The sequence below is a fragment of the Leptidea sinapis genome, chromosome 25, assembly GCF_905404315.1.
Source record: "Leptidea sinapis chromosome 25, ilLepSina1.1, whole genome shotgun sequence".
NCBI classification, from domain to species: Eukaryota; Metazoa; Arthropoda; class Insecta; order Lepidoptera; family Pieridae; genus Leptidea; species Leptidea sinapis.
The window spans coordinates 11,505,734-11,526,525 of record NC_066289.1 but is presented as its reverse complement, the minus strand read 5'-3'; the positions used below and the strand labels follow the sequence as shown (position 1 = coordinate 11,526,525).

At 36.6% G+C, this 20,792-nt stretch overlaps 1 protein-coding gene and 1 long non-coding RNA gene across 3 annotated transcripts in view; one reads left to right on the top strand and one right to left on the bottom strand.

Annotated features, from left to right (window-relative positions):
- The window catches only part of LOC126971976 (uncharacterized), a 500,026-nt gene that overhangs the window by 127,873 nt on the left and 351,361 nt on the right, over nt 1-20,792 (bottom strand). The window lies entirely within an intron of this gene.
- LOC126971928 (membralin) overlaps nt 14,809-20,792 on the top strand; it is a 152,508-nt gene continuing 146,524 nt past the window's right edge. Inside the window, exons 1-4 of the mRNA XM_050818439.1 lie at nt 14,809-14,953; nt 15,389-15,956; nt 16,718-17,015; nt 19,570-19,609. Of these exons, the coding sequence (XP_050674396.1) occupies nt 15,475-15,956; nt 16,718-17,015; nt 19,570-19,609 (820 nt within the window). The 5' untranslated portion in view covers nt 14,809-14,953; nt 15,389-15,474. The remainder of the gene's footprint in view (nt 14,954-15,388; nt 15,957-16,717; nt 17,016-19,569; nt 19,610-20,792) is intronic.

Below are 20,792 nucleotides of genomic sequence, written 5' to 3'. Positions count from 1 at the left end.
CCTTCATCTTACCGTAGGTACGAAATTCAGGCTTTTTTGAAGGAAATAATTTTATATCGATAATAGTTGCGATAGAATTGCTGGGTGTGGCAGAAGAAAAAATCAGGTAAAATGCGATAGAAAAGAGCCTTGAGTGAAAGATTGAAAAATAGTAATAGATTGGAGAGTACTTACCATAAGTAAAAGATGATGAAATAAGAGTAATTGAAAAGGATTGGTGAAATGAGGTCAAGTAGAGTGTGAGGACGAAAATAAAAAGTAGTAGATTAATTGCAATAATTTAAGAAAATGTGGTTCTAAGTGTTAGGAAAGAATTTGCTGAAATTTACCCCGTAGCGTCCACTACTAACGTATTTTGAATTAGGTACTTAAATTCAAATTCAAATATTTTATTCAAAATAGGATGTGTCATCACTTATTGAAAGTCAAAAACTACCACGCATTCCAAAAAGAATGCCTCAGACCTGAAAAGAATGGCCGCAACAAATGCAGTGGGCTTTTTTTTTACTTACGTAATTTACTTTTTGACGCTTTTGCACATTTGTTTTTGTAAACATTTTATGATTATTTACAGATGCTAGAAGCTTTCGGCAATAAAAAAATCGTTGATTAATGTCGTTGACGCACGGCTCCGAAACAGTTTGAGAATCATAGGAGAAAAGATGGGAGAATACGAATCTAGAGCAAAACATGGAACGGAGGAAACATCGGAACTTAACGTCAACGATTTTGGAACTACGAGAATAGTACCGTAGGGCCGAGGCTGAGGGCGTCTCCACATTATAATAAGCAACATCTTGTTTACCCCGTCATTGTAAGGACATATGAAACGAAGGATGTCTAGTGGAAGAATAAGTGCATGATGATCGGTTCAGTAGTTCAGATGTGAAAGCAATAATCAAAAAACTCACATTCGCGTTAATAATATTAGTTTGCATCATTTTAATTCTGTACAATAGCTACAAATACCTTCATTATGTCGAAATAATAAAGAAAATTAAAACACAATACATGGCGTGCATAATAAACTTATTTGCATCCGACAGTAACTGGTAATAAAATATAAAGCCTTTAACTTTTGAGAACGAAATAACGAGCCCGTAAATTGTCTATAGCGCACGCAAATGAGATAGAGAAGGAATGAGTTTTCAACGGGTTGAAACGGGATGGGTATATGTAACGTCACCTGCGTGGAGTCGACCGCCAAATGAAGACATTGGATTCGCAGCTGGATACAAGGGTTTTTAGAACAGATGCGAGAAGTCTACAATGTAATCGCTGGTATTTTTTATAAGTTAAAACCTTTACAATATATGGGTTTAAGTGTTACCAAGGTTTGTGTATTAACTGAACATTCTAGCTTAATTTTAAGTTTGAATGAAGGAATTAATGAAAATATTTTATTGCACTATAAAATACATAAAGTTACAATTTGTATATTACAGTTATGGTAGCATAATTAGCCGAACTTATCGCTATTCAGCGATCTCTTCCAGGTGTAGGAGATTTTATTTACATAAAACTTGACGAAGGCAATAACTTAACATAATATAGGATGTATATACACACATACATATATTTATTATATTTATAAATAACTTATATTTATACTGTTCGATATTCGCACAAAAGAAAAGAAAAAGAAATTTGATATAACAACTACAAAAATAATAATCTAAAGTTTATAATTTATTACTTATATAAGAAAATTTTAAATATTTTACTTGAGTTCAAAAACGAATTTCAATCTGTATTTAATAATGATAAATAAAATAAAAACCTTTGGTTCTAACAAAATCTCCTAATCAAATAGTGACAAGAACCTCCCTTTAAGCATTTAAGAATGCTTGTGCCAGGAGGAATATAGTAACCGACATCAACATATCATTATAAAATAATATGAGAGCTAATCCATCGTAGTATTTTTCTTGATATAAAAACCATGCATTTTTGTAGAATAGCGACGTGCATGCGAAAAGCGTGCTAAAATTAAATAATGGCTAATCAGCTATAGTGATATAGTATGAGCAAATTTATTGGTTTTATTCACTTATTAAAAAGACACAAAAATTTACTGCCCAACAAAATAAAATACACTGTTTTAAGAAGTAAAATAAATATATTATAACCTCAATAAATAGAGAACGTAAAAAAGATTGTTTATGAAAAACAAACACAAAACGGGAGCCGGTGTCAGGTGTCGCCTGTCACTTGTCACCGTAACTGAGGTGAAGTAAGTACACTCTTGACATTATTATGCCAAGCGAATTTAATCTTTGTAACAATTGGTGTAAGGGTTGACCTGCTATTTGCAATAGCTTAGCGTGATTGTCGGGGAAAGTCTACATAACGGAGTAAATATTAACAGGGTCAAAATATCAGGTAAAATTTATTTCTCAGTCATATCTAATCTAAGGTAATTGTCGCGTGAAAACCGGAAGATTAAATAAAATAACAAACTCAACGTCTGTCTATAATCCGTAAAATATTGTTAAAAACTAAAAATGCATGAAAATAATATTTTTTTTAAATATTATTAATTCGTTTATATACGTATATAACATAGCTATAAAACTAAAATTTTTTTTTCTTAAAGATAACTGTTTGGTGGTCCCAGCATAGTGTTGTTCACTATAGCTTTCGCCGATCTGGTCAAGCAATAACGGCAGATGTCTACTGTGCCGAACTCTGAACAGTGATAGCAAGACTAGCAGTGAAACAGACTCGACTCAGGAATCGATCTTCACCATTATTGCTCCCTGATAACGCGAGACCTCATACAGCACAAGAAGCCGTTTTAACTCTACAGGAACTGTAAATAGAAACCATTCATTACCCTCTGTATTCGACAGGCGTTGCTCCAACGAACTACCACTTTTTTCGTAATTTAAATTCTCTACGTGATGAAAAGTTTTCTTTTCTGGAGGTTTTTGTCGAATCTAGATCACCACACTTCTATTGCAAAGGCATAAATGACCATCCTATTAGATGGTAATTATTTTGATTGAATAAATATATTAAATTTCATACTTTTAACTCCTTATATTATTAGTTTTCTATAGACTATAGAATAAAAAAAAATATGTTTCGTGCTGTTAACATCGCCTTGCTGAAAGCATTCAAGTGTAGTTTAAATAAAACTTGAACTGTTTTTTTTCTGCTACAGGTTCGGAACCCCAAAAATTATGGAAACATACTATGTGCACTTACTCAGGTAGTAAAATTATAGAACCTTCACTAAAGTAATAAAATATCTACCATAAAATATGTAAAATCTTCACAATCTCGAATTCTTATTTATGGTCGCTATGCAACGTAAAACGAAATGTAATATCGATTTACATAATCTTATATTATAAGACAAAATTTATGATGTCTTGGATTCGTGCACCCATAAAAATTTATGAGGTGATTAAATTTGTCCCAGGAAACCAAGTGTAAAGTGTGAAGAATTATTTATGACTAAAAAACGTTGATACTATATGGTAGACTAAAAAGTCTAGTAAAACTAAATATTATCATTATATTTATGTATGCTACCTACTGCCCGCGAGTCGCGACTCCGTTCGTGTGTAAGTTACAAAAATACTAGATATGCCTGCTAGTGAGACAATATGTAGCCTATATGATGTCTCTACCTCTTTTTAATATTCATGCAAATCAAATGAATTAAAGTCTGTACGGAAAGAGAACCGTCGTGGCATAAAATGGAGCAAATATTATGACTTTTATATGGCTCATCCCATAAAATATTTTTATACATACAGACAAAATTTCAGTGAGGTATTTTTTGGGAATATCACACCTTATTTTCAAAAATGCCTTAATAGATCCAGAGATACAGCCTCAAAAATTCTATAAATATAATTTATATATGCCAGCTTAATGTTAATATACAATGTATTTTAATAATGAATAAACACCATCTCAAACGATATATAGGTATCAATTTTATTTGTAGCTGTAGATAACATTTTTTATTTTATCTATTAAAAACCTATGCCATAGTATATGTACAATAGTTTCTAAAATATAAAACAGGAAACAAGAACCGTGTGAATAATATAAATTATATATCTCCGTCTCACCTCGGAGAAGTCTTCGATAATTGAGACGTCAACTTTTTTCAACCTACCCGCCGAACCACTTTTGAATATTTATAACTCTAGTGGTCCGTAATTTACGTTCACTTCTTTATCTCGAAGGCTTTATCTAAGTTTCAACTTATGCCGATTAACTGGAATTCTTACTTATGTTTATTTTAATTCGGTATACACTAAGTTTTTTGTTAAAGTATTCTAAACTAGTATTAAACAAAAAGCTATCTTGTTAGATAATATCTTAGTTAAATTATTATTTTAGTATTTTAAATATGTATATACTAATCATTTATTCTTTGCAGATTTAGACACAAGAAACGCAATATTATATAAGGTTGATTTTAATATGTGTGTTATTACAAAAGTTTTTAGGTAAGTGGCTGGCTATGTCATTAGAGGCTCTAGCAGATAATTGATGATGGATGCTTTGGAGGGAGAAATTGTGACAAAATAACTATTCTAGTCCTCTATAAGATGCAAGTCCTGGCATATAATATGCAGTAGGTATTGCTCTCTTTTGGTGCTGTAGAAATCTAAGGTTTCTATTTAAATAAAAAACTCTCTATAGGATTAAAACGTGTATCATAATTACTTTCTTTTCATAAGGTTTTTGCGTAAAAGTTACGTTTTTATTATCAATTATTTAACCCCATATTCCGTGTCCTTTGCAGTTGTTATATTTAGTTGTGATTGTGAAGTAGTGCCAGTTATTGCAACGGAGATTATATCGGCTATAGACCGATGAGTTTTGGTAGAATTTAATCATAGTGTCCTCTCGTTGTTTAATATACATATAATGGACATACTTCAAGGAATAAAGAAGAGCTGGTATAAATGCCAAAACGGTGACCCCCACCCATACATTCCTGGTTTATATATTATTGTTAGTATTAACACAGTATCATAGCTCTAAACTGTATGAAACATCACCACAGAAGTGCAAACACTATCGAGGCTAATAATACCTAAGACATACAACTCTTCTCACGGCGTGACTCTCATCACACGAGCGTAACATCGCCGACGCCGTGACGGCTCAAACCTGTCTCATTCAATAAGTACACATATAAAAAATACCTACTTCAAACATGCATACCTACACCTTAAAACAAGCTAACTAAAAATTAAATACCTATTAAATTTTCTCTACATCTTAAAATTGGTACTAAGCTGATGCTAATAGAAAATATATTGGTTTCAGGTAGTCAGTAGGTACAGTTAGTAATAACCTAAAATTAAACTATGGGTTTACTAAGACTGAGCGGGTTTGCAAATTAAGATTGCAATGAAGATGCATTCAATTGATCTGGATTCAAAATAATCCTAAACTATCGATCGACTATTGGAAGGATTTTATAGTTCTGTAAAATTTTACTTATATCATAAGTCAAAATAAATTACCGACATTACTTGATGGAACACGTAGATACTCTACTACCAACCAGATTAGGTCGGCAAGTATCTTTCACAGAATCCAATTCAACTCAAGAACAAAATTTGATGTTGCTTATTGATACGTACTACATACCAACATCCATGTATTCTTATTAATATGTATGTTTTGTTCGTCAATCATGCTAGAATTACTGAATGGATTTCAATGAAATTTCACACAGATGATTATAGTCTTGAATAACTAATAGGCTACTTTTTGATATATAAAAATACGGGTGTCGTGGAATAGCTTTTTATATTTATCCGAGATTTTTTTGGCGAACTATTCAAATGGTCAACACATCATAATTCCCACTCGAACAAAGCTACAGCTGGTAATTTGTAATCCTACCAAACACTTACGCAACACGTTTTATTAGAATAATCACCACACCTAAATCATTGATAGAAGAATTCATCCCTTTAAAATTTCATCTGTCACTTGACAATTTTCATAATAGCTTGAATGGGCGACTTTTATATGCTCGTGAAGCTTCGCACGCTATTCAGTTGTCAATCAGACTTACCGTGATGGGGCTTTTTAAAATTTTCATGCCTTTTGTTCAGTACGCATGCGACGAATTTTTTGCTCTCTCTAAATTCTATGATGCTCGGGGTTCTTGTGTTACAACGAAAGGTAAGGCATTACCTTTGTATTACAAACGATCCATAAAATTACGACTACTAGTGAAGACTAAAATGCTTTCTGTATTTGCCTAAATAAGCGACTAATTTTGACTCAAAAAAAGTAAGAACCTACAAATGATAATAGTGTTGTCTTTGGTTATAAATTTATTTGCTTTTTGGTAAAGTTTGATTTTTTTTTTTTTTTTATGGAATAGGAGGACAAACGAGCGTACGGGTCACCTGGTGTTAAGTGATCACCGCCGCCCACACTCTCCTGCAACACCAGAGGAATCACAAGAGCGTTGCCGGCCTTTAAGGAAGGTGTACGCGCTTTTCTTGAAGGTACCCATGTCGTATCGTCCCGGAAACACCGCACAAGGAAGCTCATTCCACAGCTTCGTGGTACTAGGAAGAAAGCTCCTTGAAAACCGCACTGTGGAGGACCGCCACACATCCAGATGGTGGGGATGATATCGTAACTTGTGGCGTGTCGTGCGAAGGTGAAATTCGGCGGCAGGAATCAGGTTGAACAGCTCTTCGGAACACTCCCCGTGATAAATGCGGTAGAAGACACACAATGAAGCGACGTCTCTACGCAACGCCAAGTGATCCAGCCGTTCACAGAGTACTGGGTCCCCGACAATTCGAGCTGCTCTGCGTTGCACGCGGTCAAATGGATCGAGCTGATACTGGGGTGCGCCAGACCAGAGATGACAGCAATACTCCATGTGAGGCCGGACCTGCGCTTTGTAGAGCGCTAGAATGTGGGCCGGCTTGAAGTATTGCCGTGCTCTATTTATGACGCCCAGTTTCTTTGAAGCCAGTTTGGCTTTGCCCTCCAGATGGCCACGGAATTGGCAATTGCTCGAGATTTCGAGACCCAGTATTCCGATACTAGGCGAGGCTTTAAGGGAAGTGTTCTCGAAGAGCGGTGATACGGCAAATGGGGTTTTTTTAGTGGTAAACGCGCAAACTTGAGTCTTCTGGGGGTTAAATTGGACAAGGTTCAACTTACCCCATTCCGCGACCTTCTCGAGAGAGGACTCGATAGAAGACACAAGTTTCACCCGGCACTGGTCGACGTTTTCCCGAGAGAGACCTGCATGCCCCGTGTATACGGCATCACCAGTGCTGTCGTCTGCATAGCAATGCATGTTGGCGGTGTCCAACATATCATTGATATGCAGAAGAAACAGCGTGGGAGATAGCACACAGCCTTGGGGCACTCCAGCGTTCACGGGCTTGGGATTCGAGCAATAACCGTCGATAACGACCTGTATGCTGCGCCCAGTGACGAAGCTGGAGGTCCACTTGCATAAGCTCTCGGGAAGCCCAAATGATGGAAGTTTTGCGAGGAGCGCCTTGTGCCATACACGATCAAAGGCCTTCGCTATATCCAGACCAACTGCCAGGCCTTCCCCCTTGCTTTCAATAGCCGCCGCCCATCTGTGTGTTAGGTATACCAGAAGATCGCCAGTCGACCGACCATGGCGAAAGCTGTACTGCCGGTCGTTGATCAACTGGTGACCCTCAAGGTATACCAAGAGCTGGCGGTTAATTATGCTCTCCATAATTTTGGAGAGTAGGGAGGTAATAGCAATAGGCCTGTAGTTTGCCGGATCCGAACTGTCTCCTTTTTTTGGGATCGGATGGACAAGGGCTGACTTCCATGAATCAGGGACTACGCCTTTTGAATAAGAGTGCCGGAATAAACGCGTTAGCACCGGCGTCAACTCAGGGGCACACGTTCTAAGCACGATTGGAGAAATGCCATCCGGCCCGCTCGACTTCCTGACGTCCAACGAAAACAGAGCTCGCCTAACAGTTTTCTGTCGGAACTGTACTTCAGGCATGGAGCTCTGACACCGCGGGATGGTCGGCGGTGTTTTTCCGTTGTCGTCAAGAGTCGAGTTGGAGGAAAAAAGATTGCACAGTAGATCGGCTTTCTCTTTTGCCGTATGGGCCAGGGTGTCATTCCTCATGTGCAACGGCGGCATGGACGGCTGGTTGAAGTTACCAAGAGCAGCTTTCGACAACGACCAGAACTTGCGTGTTCCGGTCGGGTAACTGGAAAGCAGCTCGCCAATTTTGACGACGTGCTTCGATTTCGCACGGGCGATTTGCCGCTTAAAAAATCTGGAGGCACGGTTATATTTCCTCTTCAGAACTTTGCAGTTCGGATCCTTTGAGCCCAGCGCCGCAACCCAAGTTCGATACGCCTGTTTTTTGCAGTCAGATGCTGCTTTAACTGACGCATCGAACCAGGGCTGTGATCTGCCACCGATCGGTACTACAGAGCTTGGTATAAAAATATCCATGCCCTGCAGTATCACATCGGCTACTGCAACGGCGCAGGCACTAGGATCATCCGAAAGGAAACAAACCCTGCCCCAAGGGTAGGATGCAAAAAAGGAACGCATCCTATCCCAATCTGCTGACTTGTAGTGCCAAACGCGGCGGGTCGCTGGTGGTCTGCGACGTTGGCGTCGGATAGGCACTACACTCCTGACCAGGCAATGGTCGGACGTTCCGAGAGGGGCGTCGACAGAGACCTGGTAACCATCGGGATGTGTAGTCAGCAGAAGATCTAATAAGGACGGCATGTGGCTATCCACATCCGGGAGCCGCGTCGGCGACTCAACCAATTGGGACAGACCATACGCCAATGCAAAATTATGCACAGATCGCCCTGCGTAGTCTGTGGTACGTGATCCAAGCTATTCGGCATTGTGCCCGTTGAAATCACCCAAGACTACGATTTCAGCGGAGGGGATCTGAGCAAGCACGTCATCAAATGCCGCTTGAACGCAGCCCATGAGGTGATCCGTTTCTGCGTTACCACTATGGGACCTGTAGACACACGCATAGATGCGGACGCGGTCCTCTAAATCTACGCGGAGCCAGAGAGTAGACAGGCCCCTACCCTCAAAATTGCCGAGACGGCGACAGCAGATATCCTCCCTAACGTACACACATACCCCGGCATGAGGCATGAAATTATGCTCAATTTTGTACCCGGGGTACGTTAAATATAACGTATCGCTAGGTCGAGATATCTGCGTCTCCGTAAGGAAACACAAGGCCGGCTGCACCGTCTCAAGGTGGTGGTGGACGGCGTTTAAGTTGGAGTGAATTCCCCGGATGTTACAAAAGTCCACATTAAGCGTGGAGCGGGGTGCCGTGGTGTTGCTGCCCTGTTTGTCCTGTGACATACGCGGTACTGTGCCCTCCCCAGAATACGAGGGGCAGCCCGAGCGCGAATGCTCGGGGAGGGATTCTCCGGCTCTACAAGAGCCGGTACCCTCCTGGGGTAATTTATTTTTTAGGACCGCTCTCATATTTTGTTGGGGGGGGGGGGGGAAAGGACGGGGGGGAATGGCCTCCGGTCCTCGACACTAACCTATGCGAAACATAGCGGCACTAGGCCGCTACTTCACGCCGGTATTCTGTGCGAGTGTGGTAAGTAACCCGGACGAGTCTGGCCCGATTGTGCTGACGTCATAAGACAGCAGCGTGACTCTCCCACTTTCAAAAAGCCCGTAGTCGCCTCTTACGACACCCTTGGACCTGGGACTACCCTATTCTTTTTACGCCCCGAGGCAGCACAGGGCAAAACCATCTAATTACCATCTAATTATCAATGATTTTTTTTTAATTTAGTTCATAAAATTACTTTGTTATACTTTGGAAAAGTTGATATTCAATATAAATATTAACAGCTTCATCATATTATTAAATTTATACAATCTATACAAAATGTGGCAACAATATTACTCAAACTTGAGTAGATAGGTTAAAAATGTAAATAAATCACAAAAAACTTCCAGAATTTTTGAGTATGCGTAACAAATCTTAACCCGCTTTAAATAAATAAAGGTAGGTATTGCAATTATTATATCAAGGATATTTTACATGCGAATTAAAGTTTTCTTGAGTAATAAACCTACATAGGTAACTTTAAATTTAATCAATAAGAAGATTTGTTGCTGTTCGAGGAACATCCAGCCACATAAGGTAGCGGCCGTCCACGAGTATGACGTATGCAATTTTAGGGCGTAAATGCCTAAGGTTTTTTTATTATTTACATAACCCTTTGCACTGTATTACCTTTTCTTTAATACAAAGCACTCGAGATCACTCCTCTCATTATGTTTGACGTGATTCATCGTGTGACATTCAGTTTCGTGGTAGAGAACAAATCTGTACTGAAGTGTCATCCGATAGGTAGTACCTATCGGTAGTACGATCCAGGGGCCTACTCCTGAAATCGATATTCGATAAATCGTGGTTTAATTATTTTAATTTTTAAATTAGTCGTATCGAATCCTACTCTTAGTTTCATCGTAATCAATGTCGAAACGATGATTGAACGAAAGAAACATTATTCGATACTATCGGTCCTAACAATACTCTAAGATGAAAATGTCAGAGACGAATATCACAAATAATCAAACGTCACTTTACGATAATCTCAACGACACCTTCTAGGCTGTCGATGCTATTATCGTTTCAAGTTGTATAGATATATTTGCCATACAATATACATACTTAATAAATATTATTGAAATAATTATATGTGATTTACTATTCAACAGTTTTTTTTTTACTACTACGTCATTTAAGTCATTTTTTGATCGTTTATGCGTAGAAATAATGAAAATGGCCGCCTGAGAAATAGGAAGTCGACGAGAAGGGTTGAGTTACTATTTTTTACATTTTATTATCCGCAAGTTTTGTATTATTTATTCAATTTTAAATGGACACATTCGTTACATATTTTATTAACATTTACATTATGTGTAAATAATACCAAATTGGTGCAGAGTCTGGCATGGTCCTTAGCGCCTAAACTATGTTTTGACTTTTGACACTTAACAGCGACATAGCACAAATAATGTTTAGGTTTGAACATATTTCATTCACACTAACATCGTAAAAAAATCAAAATATTAGTCTATGGTAACGATAAACGATAGGGAATTCGAATATTTGTTAGAGTAGGATAGTTATATTCGGAGTATTATCGTATCGTTCCGAACGTATCGTTGTCGATTTTGCGAGTAGACCTCCTGAATAGCGACAGCAGATATACTCGCTAACGAACACACATAACCGGGCATGGTGCGAAAGATTATGCCCACCTTTGTACCCGGAATGTATTAAAATACTGAAATATAATAAAAACAGTAAAGTCTCAAGATGAAGTTGAAATGGATTCTCCTTATGTTGCTAGAGTTCCTCGCTAGCTTGTCTGTCCTCACCGCTAGCGGTTATTAGGTACGATGTAGCCACTAATGGGTTATGGGTAAATTACAGAAGGCAGCTGTTTTTGGAAAGGCACGCATCGAGCGGAAGATCGTGAACCTACGCCGGAGGGACTCTATTTTTTATATGTATATTATTTTTATAAATATAATATTGACACACGTCTTTTAAACAACTTATCTTGCCAATTACATTAGAATGTTATCCTGTACGACAGACGTTGTCGTCCTGTCCTGTACACATGTCTTAAATTTGAAAAATCGCTCTAGCCGTTAGGAGCAGCTCACTAACATACATATACATGGACAGGAGATTTATATATGCACAGAATTGAGAATCTATACCATTCTCATATTCACTGGAACACACAAAAAATCATCAAAATCGGTCCAGCCGTTTAGGAGGATTTCACTGTCAACACACGTACAGAAGAATATGTTATGTTAAAAAAATATGTTATATAAATATAGTTATAAGACTTAGATTGAGGATTGATGTCCGCTGCGGTCCAACTAGATACCGCACTACCTAAGAACAATCGCTTTTTTATTAGGGCAACTGCGGTATCTAGTTGGAGCGCAGCAGAGACCAATCCCTAATCTAAGTTATAAGATTTATTTTTTAACAAAGAATAAAATGTAGGAAATAAGATTAAATTGTAATAAAAAGTATAATAATTGTGTGTGTAAAAATATATCCACAAATTGCCTAGCGCCAAACTTCGCATAGCCTACTATGGGTACAAGATCACGATACATATAATACGATACCTAGGAAACACTGAAAATGTTTAGAAATTGAAAAACGGCTTAATGTAGAAAGTTGCCAATTCTTTTGTTTTTCGAAGTAATCTCCGTTCCTCTCTGCACATAGTCGCATTCGATGAAACCACTGAGAAAAGCAATGGCCTCATTCTTCCTTAGGGGTCTCTTCTATGGTATTTTCGTACGCTTTCACCGCATCTTCAGTAATAATAAAAGTCGCAGGGCGCCAGGCCAGGACTGTATGGCGGATGACTCATTATCTCGACACCTGCCATATTCAGCTGAAGCATTGTCGTGGTGAAGGAGGATCCTGCTTCGAAGGGTCTGCTGTCGAATTTTTACCAAGACAATAGGCAAATGGCGATTGAAACATCAGTCTGCAGTAACTGTCCTTCAATTTTCTAGTACAACTGTCACGAAATGACCTTTCCGACCAAAGAATGAGGCAATCATCTTTTTTCCTTGACTTCTTCCTTTCTTTACCTTAGCCGATCCTCGAAAGGAAACACCCACAGGGCTGATTGTAATTTAGTTTCGGGTTCATAGCAATATATCCAGCTTTCATCACCTGTGACGATGTCAAATACAGCATTTGAGTTACGCCGTTTAACTTATCAAACATTTGGCGACACCAGTCCATAAGAAGAAGTTTCTGGTCGTCGGTTAAAGTATTTGGAATCCATCAGGTACAAAGCTTGCTGACGCCTAAATGTTCGTGTAATATATTTTGCTTATAGCACTGATGTTATCTTCAGTAGTCGCTGTTAAAGGACGTCCATCACGCGGATCATCACTGAGATTGCTACGTCCACGCTTAAACTCGTTAAACCAATTGCGAAAAGTGGCACGAGATGGGGCGTCCTTAAGAAATGCTAATCGCAGCCTACCATAGTTTTGTTGTTGAGTAAGCCCATAACGAAAGTCATAATAAATCATTGACCGAAAATTTTCTCGCGTTCATTTTCACATGTAACAAGAGTTTTAGATTTGCCGCCAATTCACAAAAACAAATGACAAAGGAATGCATTAAACTACATTAGGTTGCCCAAGAATTCTAAAATTGAAATTCAAAAAAGTTTTCATTAGCAATGGTTCTAACTGGCCAGTTCTAAACATTTCAGTGTTACCCACGTATGTACATACATACATAAATACATATAAACACCCATGAATCGCAAACAAACATCATATTCATATAAATGTTTGCACCTACCGAGATTTCAACAGGGTCGCTAACTACTGAGATATATGGGTCGTCATACATTATAATACCTACTGTTGTATCAAAAATTTTTAACAAAAAAACAACCGACTTCAAAATTTTTCAATGCAGCATTGAATGTAAGTGCTTTGCAATTTGATTACAGGCAGTCAGCCAATTCTGCCACAGATCTCACCCTTACTGTAAGTCGTTAAGGAGTCCCATTGATCATCACATTCGACTACGACAATTACTTGACCATAACTATGTTATGGTAGATGACTTAATTATCCGGATAGCATAAAAAAGATTCGGCCGAGTATCGTTAATTTCCCCTAAGAATTGAAGAGTTCCGTTACTTTGTCACGGATTCCGTAATCAGAACCAAACCAAACTATCTTTGAAGTATATCCTTTCCAGTAAAAAAATAATCATCGATATCAATAATGGCGTGATATTGAGTTATTCGTAAATTTATCATCCACTTTGCTATACGTACGTATAGCAAATTTAAGACTGATGGTTTTCTCATGGATGCCATTGTCAGATCTGGACCACACGGGAAGCACCAGCTTTCAAATAAAAAAAATAGTTACCAAAATCGGTGCACCCAGTCGAAAGTTTTGAGGTAACAAACATAAAAAAAAACATACCGACGAGTTGAGAACCTCGTCCTTTTTTGAAGTCCGTTAAAAATCTAACAGACACTGTACATTATTATTATTTAAGCTTCATATATTAGGCACCAAGCGGTACAAGTCCGCAGCCTGTATACTGCTATATTTATCATACCAGCTGGAACATCTCCACTGCTGGACAAAGGCCTCTAAATTCTCCACGACGATCGGTCATCATCATCATCCAACCTATTCCGGTATCTTGACCAGATCATCTTGTGGGCGCGTACTTACTATTTCGTCTAACAAGTTTCAGGCCATAACCAACCTTATTCAAGGTATATAATATTATAATAGTACAAATACCCATACCTGACTCCTATATTTTATTGTTATTATTACTTTGCCTTTCAGAGACACCTATTGAAAGACCTGGTAACTAATAATACTCACTGTGATCATTTTGTTTTGGTGTACTCTATAGTCTATACAATGCCCTATGGCTCATATTATAGGATAAAGATATTTAGTGGAATATTTGACTTACTTAAATTCTCTAATTCTATGACCGATTTTATGAAAAACCCCATTGCAAATTCCTTTGAATCATATTTTAGTAGTTATAAACCGTAGCAATATAATAAGGTACCTACCCAATTAAATTTAACTGAGTAAGTAAATGCAATTAATAGTTTACATACATATTAATTATCATATTTATCGATTTAAAAAATCAAAGTATGTGGGTACGAGTCTGGCATATTTCGATATTATCTGTGGTAGACGGTAGTTCTAGCGACCTGCGACAGTCGACAGCGACATTGTATACCTACTGATAAAGTGACAGTCAGCACAAATGTCCAGTGTCTGCTGATTTTTGTTTTCACATTACAATAATAATATTGTGATCACAAATAAACGTTATTTGTGTTATAGCCATATACGGTAATTATATCACGTCTAGTGCCAAGTCTTTAAATAGTTTTAAACGAGTGAGAGTAAATTGACATTTTGTGATTTCGGTGATGATTATGATCACTTTTACTTTTCTAGGGCATTATGTTCCACCTGATATTTCCCATCAACTGTCTCTTAGCTGATAATGTTAAGATTAACATCCATAACGTTTTATTTAAATAGCGTTTTAATATCGTATTTATATGTAAACTAATTATTATTCATTAAAAGTAAACTTTGTTGAGGTCAATGTCGAATGATCGGTCTGTAAGCACCATCAATTGAATGTTTTTTTAATTTTCGCAATATCTTTCGACAACTTTTACATTTGTCCTCTAACTTTGGCATTTAATGGCTACACATAGATAACAAATGGGTGAAACTTACAAAAGTTAATGTTTGTAAACATGTTTTTATTTTCAGATAAATGTATTATAATGTGGAATAACTGATGAAATAAGAGGAAGTAATAGTATCGATGTTATCATTTAATCAGAAATTAAAAGACAATGAGTAATGCTGCAGGACCACATAATATGAACAATTTACCACATGGAGCAAATCCAGAGAATAATTTACTACCCGGAGGCCCAATGATCAATCCAACAATGAATCGAAATAGAAATAATAACCAAAATCCACTTTTCAATGTTCGAGAAAGATTGTTTCATGCTCTATTTTTTAAATTTGCAATAGCATATGCTCGAACATTTCCTCGACCTGTGAGAAGGTTTTTTGAATTTCTAGTTCTGTTAAAAGCATTAGTAGCATTTTTTGTGTTAGCATACATACACATAGCATTTTCTAGAACACCAACTACATGTCTAAGTCATGTAAAAGATTCATGGCCTAGAGAAGGTATTTTAAGGGTAGAAATACTAAGGAATCCATCTCAGGATTATACAATTGAACAAAGCTATGCTAAAGAAAGAAAATTAAAAAAGGATAAAGATGAACTTAATTCAATGCTTGGGATGTTGCCAACTGAAGGGTTAGTATATTTAAATACAGATTCAATCATATCTACTGCAAATATTAATTGATTTAATCTGATTGATTGCAACAGCTAGACCTAGAAATTAAAAATGTAACTGTTTGGCATTAATCACTATAAAGGTGTTGACACACTTTCAAGTTTTATACCTTAGAGTAAATTGTGCACTAAGATGTAATTAAAACATTTTTTTTAACAATTATCATGTTAATAAATAATTGTGTAAATACAATGTTAAGTTTGTACCTACTTATTGATTGATGTTATGAGCCAGATCTATTGACAGAATTTGTCCCCTAAAGGTACCAATAAATTCTTTTGTTTAAAACTTTGGGTACCAATAAATAAAATATTATTTTTAATGAGTAGGAAAACAAATACACAGGCAGAACACCTAAGGGTTACTGTTTACAGCAGTCCATGCCCTCTTGCAATATGAAAAGATAATTGAAGCATTGCTGCCTTATATGTACTTCTTTTTAAAACAAAATTACATCCCTATTTAAGGGCCTGAATAAATCTCTCATATAATATGGTTTTAAACATAAACCATATAAAATTTCCTTAGAACCCTTAAAAAATATAATGGTTATGTGGAAATCATAATTTAATTATTTTAAATTGAAATTTAAGTTGGTTTTTTATTATTGATTCTAAAAATGATAATGACCTAAAACAGGGATATCTATGTTATATTAATATGAATATAATATTGAGTACATATTTATAGTTATTTATATTAATAATATTCCTTACAGGTTTATTAATATAGAATCATCAACAAATAATGATGTAAAAGATGATTACATTCGGGATGGTACAGATTACGGTAACATAACTCGATTACCAGAATTCAATGAAGGTGAATCTTTGCAACATTTGAAAGATCTTGAATCATTTTACGAAGGAAATTTTAAAAGAAATCAAAATAATGATGAGATGATAGATTCTAATACAACTATACTACCTGGGAAGGATGAAGAGCCATCATCTTCAATTTGGGAAGGCATAATGGGTCTTGTTGAAGATATGGATAGAGATTTAAAATTAATTGATGTAAGTATCTTAATAAACTTTTGGGAATATAGTACAGACATTTAATGTAAAAGTCCATGAGTTTGGGTCAAATTAGTTGAAGGACTTAGCTTTTTGAAGTGAATACTTTAGTGCAATGAGTACTGTATTTGTGGGTATTGAGTGAGTGTGACCTATCATGCTCAGGTATTTAACCCTTATTCTGGTAAAATTGGTTCAGGTCCTCTAAGGGAGACCGGAGTTTTCATTTTTGTTGTGTGGTGTTAAGCAAATTGTATGCAAGGTTATAGTAGTTAATAAATATCTAAGTTTTTTATATATGAATATGGTTTGGCCAGGTTTTTACTAAAATAATATTAATTGACTTTTCGGAAACAATATTGCTTAATAGTTACTAAAAAAAGTATACACCATTTTATAGAAATATTTCTAGACAACTTGAAAAATGATGATCATCCTCACCATTAACATCAGCAACCATTTGGAGGCTGCCTTCCACAGAATGACAACTAGGTGCACATCACAGCAGCATATTTTTCTTCTGTCAAGTAGTAATGTGTAAGCATTATTGTATTCCAGTGAAGTTGAAGGGTGCTGTGGTGAAATTACTGGGCTAATGAGACTTAATAACTTATGTCTCAAAGTGAAAAGTGTTTATAAGGATTATGCACAAATTCTGAGTGGCACTTGAATCTAGTGAGCAGGGTGTATCAGTTACCTTTTGCTCATTTAACCCAACACTTTCTCGTATGTTACATTTATTGTGTGTCATTCATCTACAGTGTGGTTCTCAAGGTAGATCCTCCCATGTACCACTGAACTGTGGAACCTTCAGAAAAAGCACATACACCTTACTAAAAGGCTGGACACTCCTATGGATTTATCTGCCGTTACAAGACTATGTGCATGATGGTGATCACTTAACATTAATTGACCTGCAAACTTGTTTTTATTCCTCTTCTCTTACTCCTAAAGTAAAGTGTGAGTTGATTTTGAAAAAATCTTAATTTTATCTGTGCTTCCCTGGGGCATAAAAAGAATAGGGAAGTCCCAAGGGTGTAAGAGGCAACTAAGGGCATTTACCAGTGCAAGGCTTCTTTGCAGAGGATGCCGGCTATATTATGGGTTCCACAACGGCTCCTTTTTCTGCCTTGAAACAGTAATGTGTAAGCATTATTGTTTTGGTCTGAAGGGCGCGGTAGCTAGTGAAATTACTGGGCAAATGAGACTTAACATCTTATGTCTCAAGGTGACCAATTTTGGGTTTCTCAAGAATCCTGAGCAGCACTGCATTATAATGGGCAGGGCATATCAATTGCCATCAGCTGAACATCCTAATCATCCTGTTCCAAAATTTATAAAAAAAAAATTAAAATATATTTTTGTACATGCTAAATTGTTATCTACTTTGTCCGCAGAAATACATGCAAATGAACTGTCATTGGCAAAGAATATCACAACCTGCAAGAGTTCATTGCACTAATCATTTATCTTAATTATGATAATATAAATTATTAACATAAACTATTTAAAAAGTTATAATAGTTCTTCATTATTTTATTCTTTTATAGACATTCAGTAAACAAACATACTTTATCAATGATATCAGCCTATAATTTACTTTAAGTTTATCCTATCTTTACATCCTTGACCTAGTGTTAAAATGCCCAAGATGTGTTATGGAGTATGTTTCTTATAGTATATCTTCTTGGAAAGTGCAACTGGGCCGAAAGTGTGTCATTCAAGTATAATCTACAAGTATGTAGGCTGAAAGTTTTATGAAATTCCATTTTTAGTGTGGTTTGATTGGCAGGAAAGCTGCACAAATATCGTATCTCAAATGTTCTGCCTATGTTTTTCAGTATAATGATTGATTGAAATCAGTCAATAGTTATTCGTAAAATTTACTTTGGCTCAACATTCTCACATAGCCTGTAGGTATGATATATAGCGCCCGGACACCACATATTATATATATTACATGGGCAGCATGAGCTTGATATTCTTTACTTCCTCTACTCATCTCAGTTGGTTTTAACGAGACTGATGAGACGACAAGTGATAAGCCCCGCCTATTCCAATGCAGTATAGCTCAAAAAAACCCATTCCGAGCGGTACAGCGGTAGTGCTCGTTACTTTGAGACACATATGATGTTAAGTGTCTCTAGCCCAGTATTTACACTAGCTACGGCGCCTTTCAAATTGGAACACAAATCGTGCTTGCATACTACTACTTGACACTTTAGTACTCAGTGGTATACCACTCACCTATCTCTAGCCGTACCGTCAGGTGACATGTTCTCTGTTGCAACCCATAAAGGCTGTTGCGGATTTCGGTAAATTTTCAGTCAATCTTAACATTAGCCCAGTGAGAGATGTTGTGATTCTTGGTTCTTTGTCAAGGTCCCTATTGTACCTACAATAAGAATGAGCCATAGTGAAGTGTAGCTTGGTTTTGTTAGGGCCGGCTAATAGTTCCACATGATATAGCTTATTTAGTTTTAAACCTAATTGACTTTTTTTTTGCATAGAAATGTAAATATTTTGTTGTAAAGTGATCGAAAATGTTTTTCAGGAATCTGCCGAAGAGGCTGCTTCCAATGACTCCTCAAAAGGTGAGTGACAAAAGAAGGCTTAAATTTTTTAACAACAAACTTTTATCATCGCGGAACTTTAACATTTTTTTTTTTTTTTTTTTTTCTTCTTTTGGCAATAGCGTTTACTTTATGCCAATAACGGAAATTAAAAGATTGGGAAACTAAGTTAAAAAAGGATACGGAACTTTAACATTGTAATTATTATGACGGGTACTCACGATATATACAGGATGTCCCAAAGTACCGACATACTATGTTACTTAAGAAGAGTTATTAGTTTTTGGCCATTCTCTCGATTGGCATCATAAAAGTAGGGGTGTTTTTTTTTTACATTTAAGTCGGTTCGATTCCCAGACGAGGCAAGTAATTTTTAGAAAACCTTTGAATGCAGAAGTACTAACTTTTAAAAATAACATAAAGTCTTCTTTCAATAAAATAGCCTATCTTCGATATTTAAGGTACTTTCCCTTCATGTCCATAACTTTGGGACACCCTGTATATATCGTGAGTACCCGTCATAATAATGACAATGTTACGAGGCAAGTCATACACACACTATAAAACTTGGATGTGCGTTATAAGTTAAGTAATGAGCGGGAATGATCACCTGAGGCCTCCACATACAAACCACGACGAACAACGGCGAACATTAGGTCTCCCTTTGTTAAATGAAATCGTTATATGTGGACACGAAATACCATCAAAGTCGGCCAATTTATACAGTCATCATCTCACCCATTGAGATATTGCCATAAAACATGTAACAAAACTTTTTATTTTTTTTGTGTTTAAGTTACTAAAGTATGTATTTGTATTGCCAGTGTTATATACAAATGGATATATGATAGTGTGGACTGTACATTTTATACTAATAGCTACGGTAACTATTTGCAGAATATTAACTTCCATCGCCCTTATAACCCAGTTATCACCTAATGCTATATATATATAATGAAAAGGTCTTTGTTTGAGCCTAAATCACTGATCGTATCGACATGAAACTCCCACCATTCGATGCGAAATTTATCCTAAATGGTTTATAGCGACATAGTATTTTTTGTTATGTTTTTAAAGTAACCCTCACTTCTAGGATTAAACAATTTGTTTAGATGTACAAGAGCGACATCTCAAATCAAAAAAAAATCTACTGTAAAGTAGATCATGTAGATGAAGCCACAACCTGAGAGTTGAACAAAGCATA